Genomic DNA, 24,543 nt, shown 5'->3' with positions numbered 1-24,543 from the left:
CCTTCACATCAGAAACAAGACAGGACTCCCACCTTCACATCAGAAACAAGACAGGACTCCTGTGTCACCTTCACATCAGAAACAAGACAGGACTCCCGTGTCACCTTCACATCAGAAACAAGACAGGACTCCCACCTTCACATCAGAAACAAGACAGGACTCCCGTGTCACCTTCACATCAGAAACAAGACAGGACTCCCGTGTCACCTTCACATCAGAAACAAGACAGGACTCCCGTGTCACCTTCACATCAGAAACAAGACAGGACTCCCACCTTCACATCAGAAACAAGACAGGACTCCCGTGTCACCTTCACATCAGAAACAAGACAGGACTCCCACCTTCACATCAGAAACAAGACAGGACTCCCGTGTCACCTTCACATCAGAAACAAGACAGGACTCCCGTGTCACCTTCACATCAGAAACAAGGCAGGACTCCCGTGTCACCTTCACATCAGAAACAAGACAGGACTCCCACCTTCACATCAGAAACAAGACAGGACTCCTGTGTCACCTTCACATCAGAAACAAGACAGGACTCCCGTGTCACCTTCACATCAGAAACAAGACAGGACTCCCACCTTCACATCAGAAACAAGACAGGACTCCCGTGTCACCTTCACATCAGAAACAAGACAGGACTCCTGTGTCACCTTCACATCAGAAACAAGACAGGACTCCCGTGTCACCTTCACATCAGAAACAAGACAGGACTCCCACCTTCACATCAGAAACAAGACAGGACTCCCGTGTCATCTTCACATCAGAAACAAGACAGGACTCCCACCTTCACATCAGAAACAAGACAGGACTCCCGTGTCACCTTCACATCAGAAACAAGACAGGACTCCCACCTTCACATCAGAAACAAGACAGGACTCCCACCTTCACATCAGAAACAAGACAGGACTCCCACCTTCACATCAGAAACAAGACAGGACTCCCGTGTCACCTTCACATCAGAAACAAGACAGGACTCCCGTGTCACCTTCACATCAGAAACAAGACAGGACTCCCACCTTCACATCAGAAACAAGACAGGACTCCCGTGTCACCTTCACATCAGAAACAAGACAGGACTCCCGTGTCACCTTCACATCAGACACAAGACAGGACCCCCACCTTCACATCAGAAACAAGACAGGACTCCCGTGTCACCTTCACATCAGAAACAAGACAGGACTCCCACCTTCACATCAGAAACAAGACAGGACTCCCGTGTCACCTTCACATCAGAAACAAGACAGGACTCCCACCTTCACATCAGAAACAAGACAGGACTCCCACCTTCACATCAGAAACAAGACAGGACTCCCACCCTCACATCAGAAACAAGACAGGGCTCCCGTGTCACCTTCACATCAGAAACAAGACAGGACTCCCACCTTCACATCAGAAACAAGACAGGACTCCCACCTTCACATCAGAAACAAGACAGGACCCCCACCCTCACATCAGAAACAAGACAGGACTCCCACCTTCACATCAGAAACAAGACAGGACCCCCACCCTCACATCAGAAACAAGACAGGACTCCCGTGTCACCTTCACATCAGAAACAAGACAGGACCCCCACCCTCACATCAGAAACAAGACAGGACTCCCGTGTCACCTTCACATCAGCTTTATTGCCACCCAACAGATGCATTTTATTCATTACAAAAAAGCAGCACGCGTTTCTGTTCCACGGTTTGTGTTTACCTGATTATTGTGGACATGTGCACATACAAATACCTCTTCTCATTGCTTGTCTTTCAGATTCGCGTCTTTTCTTTCAAAAGTGTAAAGTATTGCACGCAGGCAATAAAAATGTGCATTATAAATATCATATGGGAGATACTGAAATTGAAGAAGGGAACTATGAAAAAGACCTAGGAGTTTATGTTGACTCAGAAATGTCTTCATCTAGACAGTGTGGGGAAGCTATAAAAAAGGCTAACAAGATGCTCGGATATATTGTGAGAAGTGTTGAATTTAAATCAAGGGAAGTAATGTTAAAACTCTACAATGCATTAGTAAGACCTCACCTAGAATATTGTGTTCAGTTCTGGTCACCTTGTTACAAAAAGGATATTGCTGTTCTAGAAAGAGTGCAAAGAAGAGCGACCAGAATTATCCCGGGTTTAAAAGACATGTCGTATGCAGACAGGCTAAAAGAATTGAATCTATTCAGTCTTGAACAAAGAAGACTATGCAGTGATCTGATTCAAACATTCAAAATCCTAAAAGGTATTGACAGTGTCGACCCAGGGGACTTCTTTGACCTGAAAAAAGAAACAAGGACCAGGGGTCATAAATGGAGATTAGATAAAGGGGCATTCAGAACAGAAAATAGGAGGCACTTTTTTACACAGAGAATTGTGAGGGTCTGGAACCAACTCCCCAGTAATGTTGTTGAAGCTGACACCCTGGGATCCTTCAAGAAGCTGCTTGATGAGATTCTGGGATCAATAAGCTACTAACAACCAAACGAGCAAGATGGTCCGAATGGCCTCCTCTGGTTTGTGAACTTTCTTATGTTCTTAAAAGCAAAGCCCACTGGATTACGATGGGAAGGTATTGTTACTGTACAGACGATGACAACGCAATGGAAATGTTTCTGTTGAACTGGCCCCACAGTTAGCAGTATTACCCATTGTTTTCACACCTCTGCTTAAGTTTGGGCTGCATTACTCTCTCATTCATGAACCCATATTCACAATAATAAGGCTGTTTATTTTTTCATTCGTTTGTTTTATTTTTTTTCTCCTTGCAAGGCTAACCCACTGCATGCAGGTCTTTGCATAGCAGTAAACCGACTTTACAAAGCACCATCAAAATATACAAAAACAGCAATTTGAGTATTTTAACATTAAGGAGTTCAGAGCGGGGTTCTGGGAAAAACATGCTGCTGCAGCTGTTTAAAAAAACGTACCTGTCGTTTTTAAAATCGCACTGATGTAGAGCTCTGATCTCAAACCCCAGTGCACTAGAGTGGCAACACAGTTAGTTCACATTGCCCTTGAAGCCTGCTTGCACTGGCTTTGCTCTGCGAGTCACACAGGCATGCAGCGCTTTGCACAACAGCAGGTCATACAGCACAAGAAGACATCTGGAAGCTTGGTCTCAGGAATCAAAGCAGGCCCCCAAAGGGAATCGTCCGTGAGTGAGCGAGGCTGTGTAGCTCCTTCACTTACCTGAACCTTGTTTCAGCGTCTGCGATCTCAGTACAAGCAGGGTTCAAAGCAAAACACATTCCTCAAAAAGGAAACGAGGTGACCTGCACAGCAGACCCATGATGCCTGAAGCACATGAGGAATGCAGGCTTTGTATGATCTGGAAAGGGCTGGTCATGACTCAGCTGAGATTGCTCAGTACAGCAAGCTTTGTGCATGGACAAGAAAGTCTCACTAAATAAACAAAGTATAGGTTAGAAATGACTAGAAACTTTTGGACAAATAATATTCACTTATTACACAAGCGGTGTTGGAGCTGGAACAGTCTGCGTGAGTGATTCTGCTTCGGGCTCCCTTCTTTAATAAAGAGGCAGCTGGATAGAAGGGGGGTGTTTGAAAGCAGGACTGATGATTCATTCAGTAGCACGGTGTGCCACTCTCTTTCAAACTGGTTTTCTGCCATTATTCTTATTAAAAGGAGATTTCTTTATTTCGTGCTCCGAAGGGGTGGCGTGAAGCGAGTGAAGCGCCCGATTTCCTCGCGCCTGCACCGGATCATCCTGCCGTGTCTCCCAACGACCCCTCCCCAAACTCCACGGTAACATCAAGCAGGCAAATCGACAGAGAGACAACTGGAGGAAGCAGTGAGAAATGGGCTGCGTACTCCCGAAAAAGAAATCAAAGCACAAGCCAAACAGAAAAATCATTATTATTTTCATTCTGTTCAAATACAGTATAGTGCACAGCTCCCCCTCCCAATACAGTAGCCCCTCAGACGAGAGGCAGGGAGACAGATCTGAGAATGTGGAATACTGCAGCAATTCTATTGACAGATCGAAATTAAAAAATTAAAACAAACTGAAAACTAAAAACCAAAGGAGGAGCAACACAGTTTAAAACTCATCATCATCATCATCATCCTCATCATCCTCATCAACACAGAATGTTTTTTCTCCGATCAGTTCAGCGCTGTGACTTCCTCCGTCGAAGAGAGGCGGCCCGATTCCGTCGAAGAGAGCTCCAGCAGCAGTGCAATCATGGGGAAGCTCAGGGACACTCTGCCAGAGCCTGGAGCTCAGAGTCAGGGAAGGAGGGAGGCAGGCTGCCCTGAGACACGGAACAAGGCAGCCTCTAATACTGAAGACACCCAAAACCAAAACCTCTCTCTCTCTATAGATATACTGCTATAGATATACTGTAGCTCTACTCTCTCAGCTCTGTTCTTGAAATGCATCTCAGTAAAGCTCTTTATTGACTCCCTTCCTCCCTGTGAATTAGTCCTGGTTCTTTCTGCAGCACCAGTGCAGATCATGTCCCTAGATTGCTATATACTGTCAATATCCCCCGCAGCGGGGGCCAGTATACCGGGGGGGGGGGGGGTGACGGTGCTACGTGGGGGAGATCAGGGGGGCTGCCTCCTCTTCTTGTTGCAGGACGGGGGTCTTGTTGTGGGAGAACTGTGGGCGGGGAGGAGGCAGTCTCTCCAGGGGAACCATGGGGTCCCCCCCCCCCTCTCCCTCTCCGCCTCCCTCCTCCACCTGCCTGTCCCTCCCTGCCCTGCAGGGGGCGCCGCGGCACAGTGCTCTCCAGTCCAGGTGAGCCAGCAGAGTCTCCAGGGTGTAGTACAGAGACCAGAACAGAGCGAAGCAGCCCAACAGGAGCAAGGACTGGGGGAGAGAGAGAAGAGTTAACCGAGGAGAACAGGGGGACCGGAGTGCATTCAAACATAATAACACAGTACATCCTCGCTAGAACGAACCTGGCCCCTGGACCCCAAATGACGTGAAGATTCGCTAGAATGAACCCCTCGATATAATGAAGGCTTGAACCCACACAGGTTCGTTATAGCGAGGTTGTGCTGTAGCAGCGCTAGTCCTATTTGAAGGAATGGGAATACGACTCCCACTGCATAGCAGTTTGATCCATTCCATGTAATAAGACACAGCTTGTTACCGATGCACTGTGGCTAGTCAGGCTTGTAGTAAACCCTGGAATGGGCGATGCTCTGCAGTAGGAGTCTGATTTGTAATGCCCTCACCTTCAGGCTGTTGGCAGTCAGGGTGGTGACTGGCGGCTCCTGGATCTCCAGACCCGGGGGACAGGGCAGAGAGAAGCTGCTCACCAGGTACTGCCCCCCCATCGCATGCTCCACCAGCCTGAGGACCAATCAGAGAGGCCGGTTACAGGCTAACACACACACGCCTCCACCAATCGGAGACCCTGACAGACTGTCAAGATTGCTAAAGAGATTCAGTATTGAACAACAGACCCAGGCTATTGAAGAAAGACTCCCCTCAACCCCTCCACCCCTCCACCCCTCCCTCCCTTTATCAAAGCTGGTACATCTCGTACTGTTGCCTCTCTTTCACTTCTTCGGAGGACCAGGATGAGCCGTACAGGGTGAGCTGCCAGCGGTTCAGAGTGCCCTGGGTCAGGGGGCCATCAGCTGAAACAAAACAGAGAGGGGGGTGAAAACTGAAGAGCTGCAGTCAACATCTCAGAGCTAAACTCACCCTCCTTACCACTTACCATCTGTGAGTGTGTATGTGAGTGTGAGCGTGTGTGAGTGTGTGTCTCTCTGTGTGTGTGTGTGTGTGTGTGTGTGTGTGTGTGTGTGCGTGTGTGTGTGTGTGAATGTGTGTGAGTGTGTGTCTCTGTCTGTGTGTGAGTGCATGTGTGCGTGTGTGCGTGTGTGTGTGAGCGTGTGTGTGTGTGAGCGTGTGTGAGTGTGTGTGTGTGTGTGTGTGTGTGAGCGTGAGCATGTGTGTGTGTGTGTGTGTGTGTGTGTGAGCGTGTGTGAGTGTGTGTGAGTGTGTGTCTCTGTGTGTGTGTGTGTGTGTGTGCGCGTGTCAGTGTCAACTCCTTCCCTGCCGCGCTGCTCACCGTGATCTTGCACCAGCAGTGTGTACACCCCCTCCGCCCGCTCACCCCAGCAGCGCACCGTGGAGAACATCCAATCAGAGAAGCCGGAGGGGTCGCTGGGAAAGAAACACAAACAAGGGGGGGTTACAGGAACACCCTGTCTGTTTACTGAGCCCCTCCCCCTCCACACAAACAACACAAACAACACAAACAACACACGCAATACGGGCTCGTCAAGGGTTAGAGCTGAGGCACTGAGAGGGGACGGGCAGTACGGGCTACAACACCCAGCCATGTGAATGGATGTTCAGCAGCATGCTGTTTGGATCTGGAGAGTGCAGAACACCCAGCCATGTGAATGGATGTTCAGCAGCATGCTGTTTGGATCTGGAGAGTGCAGAACACCCAGCCATGTGAATGGATGTTCAGCGGCATGCTGTTTGGATCTGGAGAGTGCAGAACACCCAGTCATGTGAATGGATGTTCAGCGGCATGCTGTTTGGATCTGGAGAGTGCAGAACACCCAGCCATGTGAATGGATGTTCAGCAGCATGCTGTTTGGATCTGGAGAGTGCAGAACACCCAGCCATGTGAATGGATGTTCAGCAGCATGCTGTTTGGATCTGGAGAGTGCAGAACACCCAGCCATGTGAATGGATGTTCAGCAGCATGCTGTTTGGATCTGGAGAGTGCAGAACACCCAGCCATGTGAATGGATGTTCAGCAGCATGCTGTTTGGATCTGGAGAGTGCAGAACACCCAGCCATGTGAATGGATGTTCAGCGGCATGCTGTTTGGATCTGGAGAGTGCAGAACACCCAGTCATTTGAATGGATGTTCAGCGGCATGCTGTTTGGATCTGGAGAGTGCAGAACACCCAGCCATGTGAATGGATGTTCAGCAGCATGCTGTTTGGATCTGGAGAGTGCAGAACACCCAGCCATGTGAATGGATGTTCAGCGGCATGCTGTTTGGATCTGGAGAGTGCAGAACACCCAGTCATGTGAATGGATGTTCAGCGGCATGCTGTTTGGATCTGGAGAGTGCAGAACACCCAGCCATGTGAATGGATGTTCAGCAGCATGCTGTTTGGATCTGGAGAGTGCAGAACACCCAGCCATGTGAATGGATGTTCAGCAGCATGCTGTTTGGATCTGGAGAGTGCAGAACACCCAGCCATGTGAATGGATGTTCAGCAGCATGCTGTTTGGATCTGGAGAGTGCAGAACACCCAGCCATGTGAATGGATGTTCAGCAGCATGCTGTTTGGATCTGGAGAGTGCAGAACACCCAGCCATGTGAATGGATGTTCAGCGGCATGCTGTTTGGATCTGGAGAGTGCAGAACACCCAGTCATGTGAATGGATGTTCAGCGGCATGCTGTTTGGATCTGGAGAGTGCAGAACACCCAGCCATGTGAATGGATGTTCAGCAGCATGCTGTTTGGATCTGGAGAGTGCAGAACACCCAGCCATGTGAATGGATGTTCAGCGGCATGCTGTTTGGATCTGGAGAGTGCAGAACACCCAGCCATGTGAATGGATGTTCAGCGGCATGCTGTTTGGATCTGGAGAGTGCAGAACACCCAGCCATGTGAATGGATGTTCAGCAGCATGCTGTTTGGATCTGGAGAGTGCAGAACACCCAGCCATGTGAATGGATGTTCAGCGGCATGCTGTTTGGATCTGGAGAGTGCAGAACACCCAGCCATGTGAATGGATGTTCAGCAGCATGCTGTTTGGATCTGGAGAGTGCATAACACCCAGCCATGTGAATGGATGTTCAGCGGCATGCTGTTTGGATCTGGAGAGTGCAGAACACCCAGCCATGTGAATGGATGTTCAGCAGCATGCTGTTTGGATCTGGAGAGTGCAGAACACCCAGCCATGTGAATGGATGTTCAGCAGCATGCTGTTTGGATCTGGAGAGTGCAGAACACCCAGCCATGTGAATGGATGTTCAGCAGCATGCTGTTTGGATCTGGAGAGTGCAGAACACCCAGCCATGTGAATGGATGTTCAGCAGCATGCTGTTTGGATCTGGAGAGTGCAGAACACCCAGCCATGTGAATGGATGTTCAGCGGCATGCTGTTTGGATCTGGAGAGTGCAGAACACCCAGTCATTTGAATGGATGTTCAGCGGCATGCTGTTTGGATCTGGAGAGTGCAGAACACCCAGCCATGTGAATGGATGTTCAGCAGCATGCTGTTTGGATCTGGAGAGTGCAGAACACCCAGCCATGTGAATGGATGTTCAGCGGCATGCTGTTTGGATCTGGAGAGTGCAGAACACCCAGTCATGTGAATGGATGTTCAGCGGCATGCTGTTTGGATCTGGAGAGTGCAGAACACCCAGCCATGTGAATGGATGTTCAGCAGCATGCTGTTTGGATCTGGAGAGTGCAGAACACCCAGCCATGTGAATGGATGTTCAGCAGCATGCTGTTTGGATCTGGAGAGTGCAGAACACCCAGCCATGTGAATGGATGTTCAGCAGCATGCTGTTTGGATCTGGAGAGTGCAGAACACCCAGCCATGTGAATGGATGTTCAGCAGCATGCTGTTTGGATCTGGAGAGTGCAGAACACCCAGCCATGTGAATGGATGTTCAGCGGCATGCTGTTTGGATCTGGAGAGTGCAGAACACCCAGTCATGTGAATGGATGTTCAGCGGCATGCTGTTTGGATCTGGAGAGTGCAGAACACCCAGCCATGTGAATGGATGTTCAGCAGCATGCTGTTTGGATCTGGAGAGTGCAGAACACCCAGCCATGTGAATGGATGTTCAGCGGCATGCTGTTTGGATCTGGAGAGTGCAGAACACCCAGCCATGTGAATGGATGTTCAGCGGCATGCTGTTTGGATCTGGAGAGTGCAGAACACCCAGCCATGTGAATGGATGTTCAGCAGCATGCTGTTTGGATCTGGAGAGTGCAGAACACCCAGCCATGTGAATGGATGTTCAGCGGCATGCTGTTTGGATCTGGAGAGTGCAGAACACCCAGCCATGTGAATGGATGTTCAGCAGCATGCTGTTTGGATCTGGAGAGTGCATAACACCCAGCCATGTGAATGGATGTTCAGCGGCATGCTGTTTGGATCTGGAGAGTGCAGAACACCCAGCCATGTGAATGGATGTTCAGCAGCATGCTGTTTGGATCTGGAGAGTGCAGAACACCCAGCCATGTGAATGGATGTTCAGCGGCATGCTGTTTGGATCTGGAGAGTGCAGAACACCCAGCCATGTGAATGGATGTTCAGCGGCATGCTGTTTGGATCTGGAGAGTGCAGAACACCCAGCCATGTGAATGGATGTTCAGCAGCATGCTGTTTGGATCTGGAGAGTGCAGAACACCCAGCCATGTGAATGGATGTTCAGCGGCATGCTGTTTGGATCTGGAGAGTGCAGAACACCCAGCCATGTGAATGGATGTTCAGCAGCATGCTGTTTGGATCTGGAGAGTGCAGAACACCCAGCCATGTGAATGGATGTTCAGCAGCATGCTGTTTTTATGGTAGAATTCATTGTGGTGCTGTTTGTTTTGCAGCTCTGTTTCAGTGCCTGTGAGTTATAGATTGTGAAGCAGCCAGACAGGGCACTGGAAATGCGTTGCTGTTTTTCACCGGAGACTGCGAGATTCTGGCTGGCTGCTTACGAGGTGACTGTGTAAACACTAAACTCACAAGAACCTGCGAGTTCTGAGCTGGGGACATGCCCTGCCTGTCTGTCTGTCTGCCCACTTGCCTGCCTGCAGTCCCTCAGCTCAGTGCTGGCAGGGGAGCAGACTCAAGTCAGGCTCAGGGTCTGTTTTAGTGAACTGAACCAGAGGCAGGTTTGATAGGTGAAATGAAACAATAATGAACTACACCTGGACCAAAAAGGAGTTTTCACTGATTCAATGAAACAGTTAAAACACTGACAGAGGCAGGATCACCCTCACTGCTTCTGTAACAGCTGGAGCTCTGAACGGGCTCACGAGAAAGCTGGACAAGGTTTACTTTTACTGGAGAACAAGACGAGCTACAAGGAACTCAGGCAGTTTATCTGTGGTGTTGAAACACAAAACCTTGCCTGCTGCTGATTTTGTAAACTGATTTCCAAAGAATGCACGGTCATTGTTATTGCACGAAACGAAATGACGACACTAATCACTACACTGCCAAACAACTTCCAGTGCGAGTCTGGACTGAAGAGGAAAGGGGGGGGGTCTGTGTCCCTCAGTGTGTGTGTCTCAGTGTGTGTGTGTGTGTGTGTGTCTCTCTCTCTCTCTCTCTCTCTCTCTGTGTCTCTTTTCAGTCTCTATCTCTGTGTTTCTGTCTCTCTGAGTGTCTCTGTTTCTCTCTCTCCCTCTGTCTCTCTCTCTCTGTGTCTCTCTCTCTCCGTCTCTCAGTGTGTGTGTGTCTCTCTCTCTGTCTCTCAGTGTGTGTGTGTCTCTCTCTCTGTCTCTCAGTGTGTGTGTCTCTCTTCAGTGTCTCTCTCTATCTCTGTGTTTCTGTTTCTCTCTCTCCCTCTCTGTCTCTCTCTCTCTCTCTCGCTCTCTGTGTTTGTCTCTCTCTCTGTCAATTCAATTCAATTTAATAAGCTTTATTGGCATGACAAGAATAAAAACGTTTTGCCAAAGCAATTACAATGTATGAAACACAAACAACAAACAAACAAACACATGTATAGACATATTTTCAGTGCAGATTCGTTTTTGTCTCTTGGACTGTGGCAGGCAGTCACATATTCTGCAGCTAGTCCAGATGTTGTAATATTTCTGTTTCTGTGAGGTGGGTGAAGTCACTTCTGTCTCTCTCTCTCAGTGTGTCTCTCTCTCTGTCTCACCTGTCCATGGCTCTGCGTGCTCCTATCAGGGAGGAGATGCCGCTGGGGCAGAGCAGCACGATCTCCACGTTGCCACGGCGAGGGTGTGTGAGGGTCAGCGTCACGGCAACGTGCTCCAGCGTGCGCATGCCAGACTGACCCAGATCCGCCGCCGTCACTGCGGGGAGGGAGGGGTTAATCAGGGTCCCTCAATCACTCAATCAAGCACTCTCACAGGCTCACTCCTCAACACAATGCTGGTTTACAGGTGACAGGCATGGGTACATGTTGTGCCATAGCCAGCACAAGAGGGGTTAATAATAACAGCACCCATCCCAGCCACACCCCCACCCATCTCCCCCTTCCCCTGCCTGCTCCTCCTCCTCCTCGCCTCTCCCTCTCCCTCTCCCTGAATTCCTGGCAGTGTTTTGGCATTTTCCTTGCCTGTGTTATTGCTTCAGTCCTCACTCTTTCGCTCCTTGTAGGGAAGAATCCATCCCCTCCAAAACTGCGAGGAGGGGGGAGGAAGGAGGGGCTAATGAGCTGAACGAGGGAAGGAGGGAGGGAGGGAGGGAAGGACAGAAAGAAAGAGGCTGGGGCGTGCAGGGTTAACATGCTGCAGGACAGATTGGGTCAGGCTCTTTTCCACTGTAACCCTGTAGCCGTCCTGTTCTGTAGAGTGTGGCTGCTTGATAAAGAGAGACAGGGGCAGAGATAGAGAGAGAGAGGGAGGGGGAAGAGGCAGAGAGAGGCTGTCAGTCCAGGGGGACGGCTCTGCGTGTTTCACAATTTCACTGGAAGCAGAAACATTACCTAAAAAGGACACAGCAGAGTGGAGGGCTGGCCAAGAACCAAACCGGGGAACAAGCCCCCCTCCTTCTCCCTCTCCCCCTCCCTCTCTTATTCCCTCTCCTTCTCTACCTCTCTACATCTCTCTTAACCCTGCCAGCCGAAAGCACACGGAACGCACAGTTAGTCCAGTATAAATGTGATGATATGAAGTGTGCTGCAGAGGCTGGGCTCACCGTTCCAGGAGACTCTCAGCTGAGCCGGGGCGCTGGGGATCACTCTCTCCTCCTTGAACGCGGGGCTCTGATAGGAGGTGAGGTACGGCACAGACTCCCACACCTGCACAGAGACACAGAGAGAGACAGAGTGAGACACAGAGACACACAGAGACACAGAGAGACACAGAGAGACACAGAGAGAGACACAGAGAGAAACAGATACACAGAGACAGAGACAAAGAGAGACACAGAGACAGAGACAAAGAGAGACACAGAGACAGAGACAAAGAGAGACACAGAGACAAAGAGAGACACAGAGACAGAGAAACAGATACACAGAGAGAGACACAGGAGAGACACAGTGTCACAGACAAAGAGAGACAGAGTGAGATGTGAGATGCAGAGACACAGAGAGAGAGACAAAGAGAGAGACACTGAGACAAAGAGGGGCACAGAGTGAGACACAGAGACACAGAGAGACACAGAGACAAAGAGAGAGACACAGAGACAGAGAGAGACACAGAGACAAAGAGAGAGACACAGAGACAAAGAGAGAGACACAGAGACAGAGAGAGACACAGAGACACAAAGAGAGACACAGAGACACAAAGAGAGACACAGTGGTGTACACACAGCGCCGTACCGCTCTGAGTGTGTCAGTGCAGGAATGGAAACAGGACCCGCTGCACAGAGGTAACAAGCTCAGGTGTGTCTTCTGAAACTCAGAGCACAACCTGGAATGGAGCAAACTGCTCTGCAAAGGGAGTCTTATTTAGGTCCATGCAATGTGTATGCAGACCTTTCAAAAAGCAAGCACAACTGCAGAGTGAAAGCACACACAAGACTCTCCACTGTGAGCAGCTCTATAGGCATGCATCCCACTGAGAGGAATCAGGGTGCGAGAGATCCTTACTGCACTGAGACAGAACTGTATCAATCAGGGTGCGAGAGATCCTTACTGCACTGAGACAGAACTGTATCAATCAGGGTGCGAGAGATCCTTACTGCACTGAGATAGAACTGTATCAATCAGGGTGCGAGAGATCCTTACTGCACTGAGACAGAACTGTATCAATCAGGGTGCGAGAGATCCTTACTGCACTGAGACAGAACTGTATCAATCAGGGTGCGAGAGATCCTTACTGCACTGAGACAGAACTGTATCAATCAGGGTGCGAGAGATCCTTACTGCACTGAGACAGAACTGTATCAATCAGGGTGTGAGAGATCCTTACTGCACTGAGATAGAACTGTATCAATCAGGGTGCGAGAGATCCTTACTGCACTGAGACAGAACTGTATCAATCAGGGTGCGAGAGATCCTTACTGCACTGAGACAGAACTCATCTCAGCATTGAACACTTCAGCCTTTGCACTGATTGTGCGTCTCTTAGTACTGCTGTGTTTAGAGCTGTGGCTGAGGCAGGCAGGGGTTAGCACTCTGGCTGGTACCTTGGCAGCGTTGACCAGTCTCCAGGCGTTGAGCAGCCCGAAGCCGTGCTGGTGGCTGTGGTGGAACCCGGCTCCATTCACCTCCCAGTCCGCTCGCCGGTCCTCATACTGGAACAGAGAGCAGGGGTCAGGGGCCAGGGAGGGTTAAACGCAGACACACACACACACAAACACACACACTCGCGCGCACACACACACACACACACACACATCTCTTTACTGCAGGTCATCACCAGCATTATGTTTCTTTGAATGGAAACTCGCACCCAATAAAGGCACCACACTGGAAAATAAACAAGCAAGTCAGACTCAGAGGCTTGTGAAGCAGCTTTATAAAGTAACTGATGCTGGAACGAATGCACATCTGAAGTAAAAAAATAACCTTTGAGAGTTTGGCCCATAATGACCAGCAACACTGACTCAAAGTGTACTGCAAAAGAATGACAAAGTAAAGCATGGTAAAAACATGATTAATCATAGTAGATCAGATATATGCAGGCAATGAAGCTCACAGCCTGCGCTCCCCCTGCCTCTCCCCTCCCCTATCCCCCTGCCTCTCCCTCTCCATCTCCTTCTGCCTCTCCCTCCCCTTCCCCCCTCCCCCTCCGCCTCTCCTGCCAGCTGGCTGTGTTGCGGGGCTCAGCGCTCCCAGCAGCTCCAGACAGACTCCCTGTGCGTGGAGCCCTGCAGCTGTGCCAGGCTGTGCTCTGGCTGAATGCGCTTCTTTCCTCCTGCACCTCAGTGTAGTGCTGAGTTACTGTTAAGTACCGTTTATTTTGTTACTGCAGCACTGAGAATATTTCCTTGGCTTGGTGAAGACAATGCTGTGCTGTACAGTCCTGCATGTGTCCTGTCTCTGGTAGCAGTGTGCACTGTGCTGTAGTGACTGGGCTGTATTCACTGTGCTGTAGTGACTGGGCTGTATTCACTGTGCTGTAGTAACTGGGCTGTATTCACTGTGCTGTAGTGACTGGGCTGTATTCACTGTGCTGTAGTGACTGGGCTGTATTCACTGTGCTGTAGTAACTGGGCTGTATTCACTGGGCTGTAGTGACTGGGCTGTAGTGACTGGGCTGTAGTGACTGGGCTGTATTCACTGTGCTGTAGTAACTGGGCTGTATTCACTATGCTGTAGTGACTGGGCTGTATTCACTGTGCTGTATTGACTGGGCTGTAGTGACTGGGCTGTATTCACTGTGCTGTAGTGACTGGGCTGTAGTGACTGGGCTGTATTCACTGTGCTGTAGTGACTGGGCTGTATTCACTGTGCTGTAGTAACTGGGCTGTATTCACTATGCTGTAGTGACTGGGCTGTATTCACTGTGCTGTATTGACTGGGCTGTATTCACTGTGCTGTATTGACTGGGCTGTAGTGACTGGGCTGTATTCACTGTGCTGTAGTGACTGGGCTGTATTCACTGTGCTATAGTGACTGGGTTGTATTCACTGTGCTGTAGTGACTGGGCTGTATTCACTGTGCTGTAGTGACTGGGCTGTATTCACTGTGCTGTAGTGACTGGGCTGTATTCACTATGCTGTAGTAACTGGGCTGTATTCACTATGCTGTAGTGACTGGGCTGCATTCACTATGCTGTAGTGACTGGGCTGTAGTGACTGGGCTGTATTCACTGTGCTGTAGTGACTGGGCTGTAGTGACTGGGCTGTATTCACTATCCTGTAGTGACTGGGCTGTATTCACTGTGCTGTAGTGACTGGGCTGTATTCACTGTGCTGTAGTGACTGGGCTGTATTCACTGTGCTGTAGTGACTGGGCTGTATTCACTGTGCTGTAGTGACTGGGCTGTATTCACTGTGCTGTATTCACTATCCTGTGGTGACTGGGCTGTATTCACTATGCTGTAGTGACTGGGCTGTATTCACTATGTTGTAGTGACTGGGCTGTATTCACTATGCTGTATTGACTGGGCTGTATTCACTATGCTGTAGTGACTGGGCTGTATTCACTGTGCTGTAGTGACTGGGCTGTATTCACTGTGCTGTAGTGACTGGGCTGTATTCACTGTGCTGTAGTGACTGGGCTGTATTCACTGTGCTGTATTGACTGGGCTGTATTCACTGTGCTGTATTGACTGGGCTGTATTCACTATCCTGTAGTGACTGGGCTGTAGTGACTGGGCTGTAGTGACTGGGCTGTATTCACTGTGCTGTAGTAACTGGGCTGTAGTGACTGGGCTGTATTCACTGTGCTGTAGTGACTGGGCTGTATTCACTATGCTGTAGTGACTGGGCTGTATTCACTGTGCTGTAGTGACTGGGCTGTAGTGACTGGACTGTATTCACTGTGCTGTAGTGACTGGGCTGTATTCACTATGCTGTAGTGACTGGGCTGTATTCACTGTGCTGTAGTGACTGGGCTGTAGTGACTGGACTGTATTCACTATGCTGTAGTGACTGGGCTGTATTCACTATGCTGTAGTGACTGGACTGTATTCACTGTGCTGTAGTGACTGGGCTGTATTCACTATGCTGTAGTGACTGGGCTGTATTCACTATGCTGTAGTGACTGGGCTGTATTCACTGTGCTGTAGTGACTGGGCTGTATTCACTATGCTGTAGTGACTGGGCTGTATTCACTGTGCTGTAGTGACTGGGCTGTAGTGACTGGACTGTATTCACTATGCTGTAGTGACTGGGCTGTATTCACTATGCTGTAGTGACTGGGCTGTATTCACTGTGCTGTAGTGACTGGGCTGTATTCACTGTGCTGTATTGACTGGGCTGTATTCACTGTGCTGTAGTGACTGGGCTGTATTCACTATGCTGTAGTGACTGGGCTGTATTCACTGTGCTGTAGTGACTGGGCTGTAGTGACTGGACTGTATTCACTATGCTGTAGTGACTGGGCTGTATTCACTGTGCTGTAGTGACTGGGCTGTATTCACTGTGCTGTAGTGACTGGGCTGTATTCACTGTGCTGTATTGACTGGGCTGTATTCACTGTGCTGTAGTGACTGGGCTGTATTCACTGTGCTGTAGTGACTGGGCTGTATTCACTGTGCTGTATTGACTGGGCTGTATTCACTGTGCTGTAGTGACTGGGCTGTAGTGACTGGACTGTATTCACTATGCTGTAGTGACTGGGCTGTATTCACTGTGCTGTAGTGACTGGGCTGTATTCACTGTGCTGTAGTGACTGGGCTGTATTCACTGTGCTGTATTGACTGGGCTGTATTCACTGTGCTGTAGTGACTGGGCTGTATTCACTGTGCTGTAGTGACTGGGCTGTATTCACTGTGCTGTATTGACTGGGCTGTATTCACTGTGCTGTAGTGACTGGGCTGTAGTGACTGGACTGTATTCACTATGCTGTAGTGACTGGGCTGTATTCACTGTGCTGTAGTGACTGGGCTGTATTCACTGTGCTGTATTGACTGGGCTGTATTCACTGTGCTGTAGTGACTGGGCTGTATTCACTATGCTGTAGTGACTGGGCTGTATTCACTGTGCTGTAGTGACTGGGCTGTAGTGACTGGACTGTATTCACTATGCTGTAGTGACTGGGCTGTATTCACTGTGCTGTAGTGACTGGGCTGTATTCACTGTGCTGTAGTGACTGGGCTGTATTCACTGTGCTGTATTGACTGGGCTGTATTCACTGTGCTGTAGTGACTGGGCTGTATTCACTGTGCTGTAGTGACTGGGCTGTATTCACTGTGCTGTATTGACTGGGCTGTATTCACTGTGCTGTAGTGACTGGGCTGTAGTGACTGGACTGTATTCACTATGCTGTAGTGACTGGGCTGTATTCACTGTGCTGTAGTGACTGGGCTGTATTCACTGTGCTGTAGTGACTGGGCTGTATTCACTGTGCTGTATTGACTGGGCTGTATTCACTGTGCTGTAGTGACTGGGCTGTATTCACTGTGCTGTAGTGACTGGGCTGTATTCACTGTGCTGTATTGACTGGGCTGTATTCACTGTGCTGTATTGACTGGGCTGTATTCACTGTGCTGTAGTGACTGGGCTGTATTCACTATGCTGTAGTGACTGGGCTGTATTCACTGTGCTGTAGTGACTGGGCTGTAGTGACTGGACTGTATTCACTATGCTGTAGTGACTGGGCTGTATTCACTGTGCTGTAGTGACTGGGCTGTATTCACTGTGCTGTAGTGACTGGGCTGTATTCACTGTGCTGTATTGACTGGGCTGTATTCACTGTGCTGTAGTGACTGGGCTGTATTCACTGTGCTGTAGTGACTGGGCTGTATTCACTGTGCTGTATTGACTGGGCTGTATTCACTGTGCTGTAGTGACTGGGCTGTAGTGACTGGACTGTATTCACTATGCTGTAGTGACTGGGCTGTATTCACTGTGCTGTAGTGACTGGGCTGTATTCACTGTGCTGTAGTGACTGGGCTGTATTCACTGTGCTGTATTGACTGGGCTGTATTCACTGTGCTGTAGTGACTGGGCTGTATTCACTGTGCTGTAGTGACTGGGCTGTATTCACTGTGCTGTATTGACTGGGCTGTATTCACTGTGCTGTAGTGACTGGGCTGTAGTGACTGGACTGTATTCACTATGCTGTAGTGACTGGGCTGTATTCACTGTGCTGTAGTGACTGGGCTGTATTCACTGTGCTGTATTGACTGGGCTGTATTCACTGTGCTGTAGTGACTGGGCTGTATTCACTATGCTGTAGTGACTGGGCTGTATTCACTGTGCTGTAGTGACTGGGCTGTAGTGACTGGACTGTATTCACTATGCTGTAGTGACTGGGCTGTATTCACTGTGCTGTAGTGACTGGGCTGTATTCACTGTGCTGTAGTGACTGGGCTGTATTCACTGTGCTGTATTGACTGGGCTGTATTCACTGTGCTGTAGTGACTGGGCTGTATTCACTGTGCTGTAGTGACTGGGCTGTATTCACTGTGCTGTATTGACTGGGCTGTATTCACTGTGCTGTAGTGACTGGGCTGTAGTGACTGGACTGTATTCACTATGCTGTAGTGACTGGGCTGTATTCACTGTGCTGTAGTGACTGGGCTGTATTCACTGTGCTGTAGTGACTGGGCTGTATTCACTGTGCTGTATTGACTGGGCTGTATTCACTGTGCTGTAGTGACTGGGCTGTATTCACTGTGCTGTAGTGACTGGGCTGTATTCACTGTGCTGTATTGACTGGGCTGTATTCACTGTGCTGTAGTGACTGGGCTGTAGTGACTGGACTGTATTCACTATGCTGTAGTGACTGGGCTGTATTCACTGTGCTGTAGTGACTGGGCTGTATTCACTGTGCTGTATTGACTGGGCTGTATTCACTGTGCTGTAGTGACTGGGCTGTATTCACTATGCTGTAGTGACTGGGCTGTATTCACTGTGCTGTAGTGACTGGGCTGTAGTGACTGGACTGTATTCACTATGCTGTAGTGACTGGGCTGTATTCACTGTGCTGTAGTGACTGGGCTGTATTCACTGTGCTGTAGTGACTGGACTGTATTCACTATGCTGTAGTGACTGGGCTGTATTCACTATGCTGTAGTGACTGGGCTGTATTCACTGTGCTGTAGTGACTGGGCTGTATTCACTGTGCTGTATTGACTGGGCTGTATTCACTGTGCTGTAGTGACTGGGCTGTATTCACTATGCTGTAGTGACTGGGCTGTATTCACTATGCTGTAGTGACTGGGCTGTAGTGACTGGACTGTATTCACTATGCTGTAGTGACTGGGCTGTATTCACTGTGCTGTAGTGACTGGGCTGTATTCACTGTGCTGTAGTGACTGGGCTGTATTCACTGTGCTGTAGTGACTGGGCTGTATTCACTGTGCTGTAGTGACTGGGCTGTATTCACTGTGCTGTATTGACTGGGCTGTATTCACTGTGCTGTATTGACTGGGCTGTATTCACTATCCTGTAGTGACTGGGCTGTAGTGACTGGGCTGTAGTGACTGGGCTGTATTCACTGTGCTGTAGTAACTGGGCTGTAGTGACTGGGCTGTATTCACTGTGCTGTAGTGACTGGGCTGTATTCACTATGCTGTAGTGACTGGGCTGTATTCACTGTGCTGTAGTGACTGGGCTGTAGTGACTGGACTGTATTCACTGTGCTGTAGTGACTGGGCTGTATTCACTATGCTGTAGTGACTGGGCTGTATTCACTGTGCTGTAGTGACTGGGCTGTAGTGACTGGACTGTATTCACTATGCTGTAGTGACTGGGCTGTATTCACTATGCTGTAGTGACTGGACTGTATTCACTGTGCTGTAGTGACTGGGCTGTATTCACTATGCTGTAGTGACTGGGCTGTATTCACTATGCTGTAGTGACTGGGCTGTATTCACTGTGCTGTAGTGACTGGGCTGTATTCACTATGCTGTAGTGACTGGGCTGTATTCACTGTGCTGTAGTGACTGGGCTGTAGTGACTGGACTGTATTCACTATGCTGTAGTGACTGGGCTGTATTCACTATGCTGTAGTGACTGGGCTGTATTCACTGTGCTGTAGTGACTGGGCTGTATTCACTGTGCTGTATTGACTGGGCTGTATTCACTGTGCTGTAGTGACTGGGCTGTATTCACTATGCTGTAGTGACTGGGCTGTATTCACTGTGCTGTAGTGACTGGGCTGTATTCACTGTGCTGTAGTGACTGGGCTGTATTCACTGTGCTGTATTGACTGGGCTGTATTCACTGTGCTGTAGTGACTGGGCTGTATTCACTGTGCTGTAGTGACTGGGCTGTATTCACTGTGCTGTATTGACTGGGCTGTATTCACTGTGCTGTATTGACTGGGCTGTATTCACTGTGCTGTATTGACTGGGCTGTATTCACTGTGCTGTAGTGACTGGGCTGTATTCACTGTGCTGTAGTGACTGGGCTGTATTCACTGTGCTGTATTGACTGGGCTGTATTCACTGTGCTGTAGTGACTGGGCTGTATTCACTGTGCTGTAGTGACTGGGCTGTAGTGACTGGGCTGTATTGACTGGGCTGTATTCACTGTGCTGTATTGACTGGGCTGTATTCACTGTGCTGTATTGACTGGGCTGTATTCACTGTGCTGTAGTGACTGGGCTGTATTCACTGTGCTGTAGTAACTGGGCTGTATTCACTGTGCTGTAGTGACTGGGCTGTATTCACTGTGCTGTATTGACTGGGCTGTATTCACTGTGCTGTATTGACTGGGCTGTATTCACTGTGCTGTATTGACTGGGCTGTATTCACTGTGCTGTATTGACTGGGCTGTAGTGACTGGGCTGTATTCACTGTGCTGTAGTGACTGGGCTGTATTCACTGTGCTGTAGTGACTGGGCTGTATTCACTGTGCTGTATTGACTGGGCTGTCGTCTCACCTTGGTGGCAGTGAAGGCTATGATGTGCTGCACGTCTCTCCAGGTCAGGCAGGGTCGAACCTGCAGCATCAGAGCCACCATCCCCGCAGCGAGGGGGGCGGCAGCGGAGGTGCCAGAGTGCCCGTCCGTGCAGCCAGTGCCCTTCAGCAGGTCCCAGTCTGAGGTCACCTGCACAGCGCAGGGGGAAGAGGGCTTACTGGGAGTATACTGGGAACATACTCCCAAGAAATACAAACACAACACAGTGAGCTGGCAGTTAGGATTCAAAAGGTTTAAAATAAATAAACAAACAAACAAAGACATGAATGATCAATCTTGACAGTGGAGCAACAGAACCCCAGGCCACTCCGAGATTCAAATCCGATTCACCAGGAATAAACAGCAACACCGTGCGATATCTGAGAGGGTCTGCTCACTAAACCAGGGGGAGTTTAACAAAACACAAATCACAGACACACGGATTGGAGTTAATGCTGGGGAGGGCGGAGGAAAGAGCTACAGTCGAATGGTGAAATGTTGAATAATCCTCAGAACAGCTGGCAGTAAATTAAAAAAAAAAAAAAAACCACTTCAACCATTTTTCTTCCTTTTCTTTGTAATGTAAACAGAGATTTAATTCCATCTGTCTCCAGTGTGTCTCTCCCTGTCAAGCAAATGAGAAGGGTACCTGCTGCTGAGAGAGGAGGGGAGGAGAGGAGAGGAGAGGGGAGAGGAGAGGAGAGGAGAGAGGAGAGGAGAGGGGAGAGGAGAGGAGAGGAGAGAGGAGGAGCAGAGAGGATAGAAGAGAGGGGAGAGGAGAGAAGAGAAGAGAAGAGAGGGGAAAGGAGAGGAGAGAAGAGAAGAGAGGGGAGAGGAGAGGAGAGAAGAGAGGGGAGAGGAGAGGAGAGGAGAGAGGGGAGAAGAGAGGAGAGGAGAGGGGGGAGAGGAGGAGAGGAGAGAGGGAGGAGGAGAGGAGAGAGGGAGGAGGAGAGGAGGAGCAGAGAGGGGAAAGGAGAAGAGAGGGGAGAGGAGAGGAGAGAAGAGGGGAGAGGAGAGGAGAGGGGGAAGGAGAAGAGAGGGGAGAGGAGAGGAGAGAGGAGAGGAGCAGAGAGGAGAGAGGGGAAAGGAGAAGAGAGGAAAGAGGGGAGAAGAGAGGAGAGGAGAGGGGGGAGGAGAGAGGAGAGGAGAGGAGAGAAGAGAAGAGAGGGGAGAGGAGAGGAGAGGAGAGGGGGGAGAGGAGGAGAGGAGAGGAGAGGAGGAGCAGAGAGGGGAAAGGAGAAGAGAGGGGAGAGGAGAGAAGAGGGGAGAGGAGAGGAGAGGAGAGGGGGAAGGAGAAGAGAGGGGAGAGTAGAGGAGAGAGGAGAGGAGAGGAGCAGAGAGGAGAGAGGGGAAAGGAGAAGAGAGGGGAGAGTTGGACAGGAGAGAAGAGGGGGAGAGGAAGATAGAAGTGGAGAGGAGTGGAGAGGAGAGAGGGGAGAGAAGACAGGAGATGAGAGGAGAACAGAGGAGAGGAGAGGAGAAACATTGTTTTTGATGCCTACCTGATTATAACATTCAACCTCAATCTAGACTGTCAACAAAAACAAAACAACCTCATCCTTTTTAAATAGTGGGGTTGAAATGATTGCTTCAGTGTCAAAGATCTTGCTGCAACAACACAGACAGAGACAGAGAGAAGCTCTCACTGAAACTTCAGTCCAAGTACATACTGCACTGGCACAGTCCCTTCTTACATTTCTGAGTCTGTCTCTGAGACAGAATGAGAGACACAGGAGGGGGGCAGTGATTTATAACTGCAAAGCCAGACGAAATCCACAAACCAGCTTTCAGCAAAGAGATCTAATCTGTTTCAATAAAACAAAGCAAGAGGCAAAGCAAAGATGAATTCCACTGTGAGAAGGTAAACAACATAACTGAGGTGCTGCAGTCAGGAAAGGGGGGGACTGGACGGGGGGGGGGGGCATGTACAAACTACGAGAGATCAACTCCTTACACTGCATGAACAAGCACCTCAACTCACATTCACTTAAGCCAGCAGGGTCAGCTGTATAGTCCAGCAGTCACAGTGAGCAGGGTTAGCTGTATAGTCCAGCAGTCACAGTGTGCAGGGTTAGCTGTATAGTCCAGCAGTCACAGTGTGCAGGGTTAGCTGTATAGTCCAGTCACAGTGAGCAGGGTTAGCTGTATAGTCCAGTCACAGTGAGCAGGGTTAGCTGTATAGTCCAGTCACAGTGAGCAGGGTTAGCTGTATAGTCCAGCAGTCACAGTGAGCAGGGTTAGCTGTATAGTCCAGTCACAGTGAGCAGGGTTAGCTGTATAGTCCAGTCACAGTGAGCAGGGTTAGCTGTATAGTCCAGTCACAGTGAGCAGGGTTAGCTGTATAGTCCAGTCACAGTGAGCAGGGTTAGCTGTATAGTCCAGCAGTCACAGTGAGCAGGGTTAGCTGTATAGTCCAGTCACAGTGAGCAGGGTTAGCTGTATAGTCCAGTCACAGTGAGCAGGGTTAGCTGTATAGTCCAGCAGTCACAGTGAGCAGGGTTAGCTGTATAGTCCAGTCACAGTGAGCAGGGTTAGCTGTATAGTCCAGCAGTCACAGTGAGCAGGGTTAGCTGTATAGTCCAGTCACAGTGAGCAGGGTTACAGTCCAGTCACAGTGAGCAGGGTTAGCTGTATAGTCCAGTCACAGTGAGCAGGGTTAGCTGTATAGTCCAGTCACAGTGAGCAGGGTTAGCTGTATAGTCCAGTCACAGTGAGCAGGGTTAGCTGTATAGTCCAGCAGTCACAGTGAGCAGGGTTAGCTGTATAGTCCAGTCACAGTGAGCAGGGTTAGCTGTATAGTTCAAACAACAAACAAATAAATAAATAAATGCAGATGACAGCAGAGAAGACGTCTCGCTCCTGCCCATCAGACAGGTCTTTAAGTGATGAGTTTGTACCCCTCCTCCCCTCTCTGGTAGCACTAACACCTCCCCCTGCCCCCCGCTCTGAAACACAGGGCAGTAAAACCCAAGAGAGCTCCTTAAAAGGTCACTTCTGTGATGCTCTCCGAGGGGGGGGGGGGGGGGGGCCTGAACAGCATTGCTGCAATAACTGAGAGTTTTTACAGCACTTGTAAAAGCTGCTTGTGTAATGAAGTGTACAGCACCGTGCCACCAGCTACATTACAACATCAATTCTAGATGAAACAAAGGCATGCAGTAGACTCTCGGCATCAGACACTGGTCTAAGTTTGGCTATATTTCCCAAAAGGTAAAAAGATACTTCAGTAACTTCCCTAAGATGAGTCTCAAATGAGAGATCAGGATCAAAGATGACCCCCAGACTCGTCATTTCTAGTTTAAGTTTTGATGAGAGGCTGCAAGGGTCGAGCTCATGTAATCCCACATTTCCTCTTATTTGGTTCTGTGAGCTCACAAGCATAACCTCAGTTTTATCTGAATTCAACATTAGAAAATTCTGCCACATCCAATGCTTGATGTCTGTAAGGCAAGTAGCTAATAACACCCCGGCAAAGAAATTCCTGGCTTTAGGGGCAAATCTAGCTGGGTATCATCAGCACAGCAATGGAAGGTCACTCCGTGTCTGCGGATAACGTCACCTAACGGTAGCATATATAATGAAAACAGCAAGGGACCTGGAATGGAGCCCCGTGGAACACCACAGACAACTTCTGATAATGCCAATTCTACCTCCCCAATAGAGACAAACTGAAACCTATCAGAAAGATGAGATTTGAACCAGGATAGGACAAGGCCAGACAGTCCCACTGTGCTTTCAAGATGAATGGTCTACAGTATCAAAAGCAGCACTTAGATCTGAGACTTAATACTGATGGAAAGCCTGAGTCAGAGCTAATCAGCAGATCATTCACAACTCTGACAAGGGCCGTCTCGGTGCTATGTGCAGCACGAAAACCACACTCAAACTTCTCGAATATACCATTAAGAGTTAAGAAATTTCTGTA

General features: G+C 49.5%; 1 protein-coding gene across 2 annotated transcripts in view; it reads right to left on the bottom strand.

The window, feature by feature from the left end:
- Window positions 1–2,714: 2,714 nt before the first annotated feature.
- The window catches only part of LOC117969402 (proprotein convertase subtilisin/kexin type 7-like), a 54,806-nt gene continuing 32,977 nt past the window's right edge, over window positions 2,715–24,543 (bottom strand). For both annotated transcript variants that reach the window (XM_059010123.1, XM_059010122.1), the window contains 8 exons: window positions 20,601–20,768; window positions 13,286–13,393; window positions 11,852–11,954; window positions 10,848–11,004; window positions 6,041–6,135; window positions 5,510–5,603; window positions 5,196–5,313; window positions 2,715–4,824 (listed from right to left, as the gene is read on the bottom strand). In XM_059010123.1, coding sequence (XP_058866106.1) covers window positions 4,546–4,824; window positions 5,196–5,313; window positions 5,510–5,603; window positions 6,041–6,135; window positions 10,848–11,004; window positions 11,852–11,954; window positions 13,286–13,393; window positions 20,601–20,768 — 1,122 coding nt within the window. In that variant the 3' untranslated portion in view covers window positions 2,715–4,545. The remainder of the gene's footprint in view (window positions 4,825–5,195; window positions 5,314–5,509; window positions 5,604–6,040; window positions 6,136–10,847; window positions 11,005–11,851; window positions 11,955–13,285; window positions 13,394–20,600; window positions 20,769–24,543) is intronic.

The sequence above is a fragment of the Acipenser ruthenus genome, chromosome 40 (genome assembly GCF_902713425.1).
Source record: "Acipenser ruthenus chromosome 40, fAciRut3.2 maternal haplotype, whole genome shotgun sequence".
In the NCBI taxonomy this organism is placed as follows: Eukaryota; Metazoa; Chordata; class Actinopteri; order Acipenseriformes; family Acipenseridae; genus Acipenser; species Acipenser ruthenus.
The sequence above is the reverse complement of the archived record's forward strand: the minus strand, read 5'-3'. Positions and strand labels throughout refer to the sequence as shown.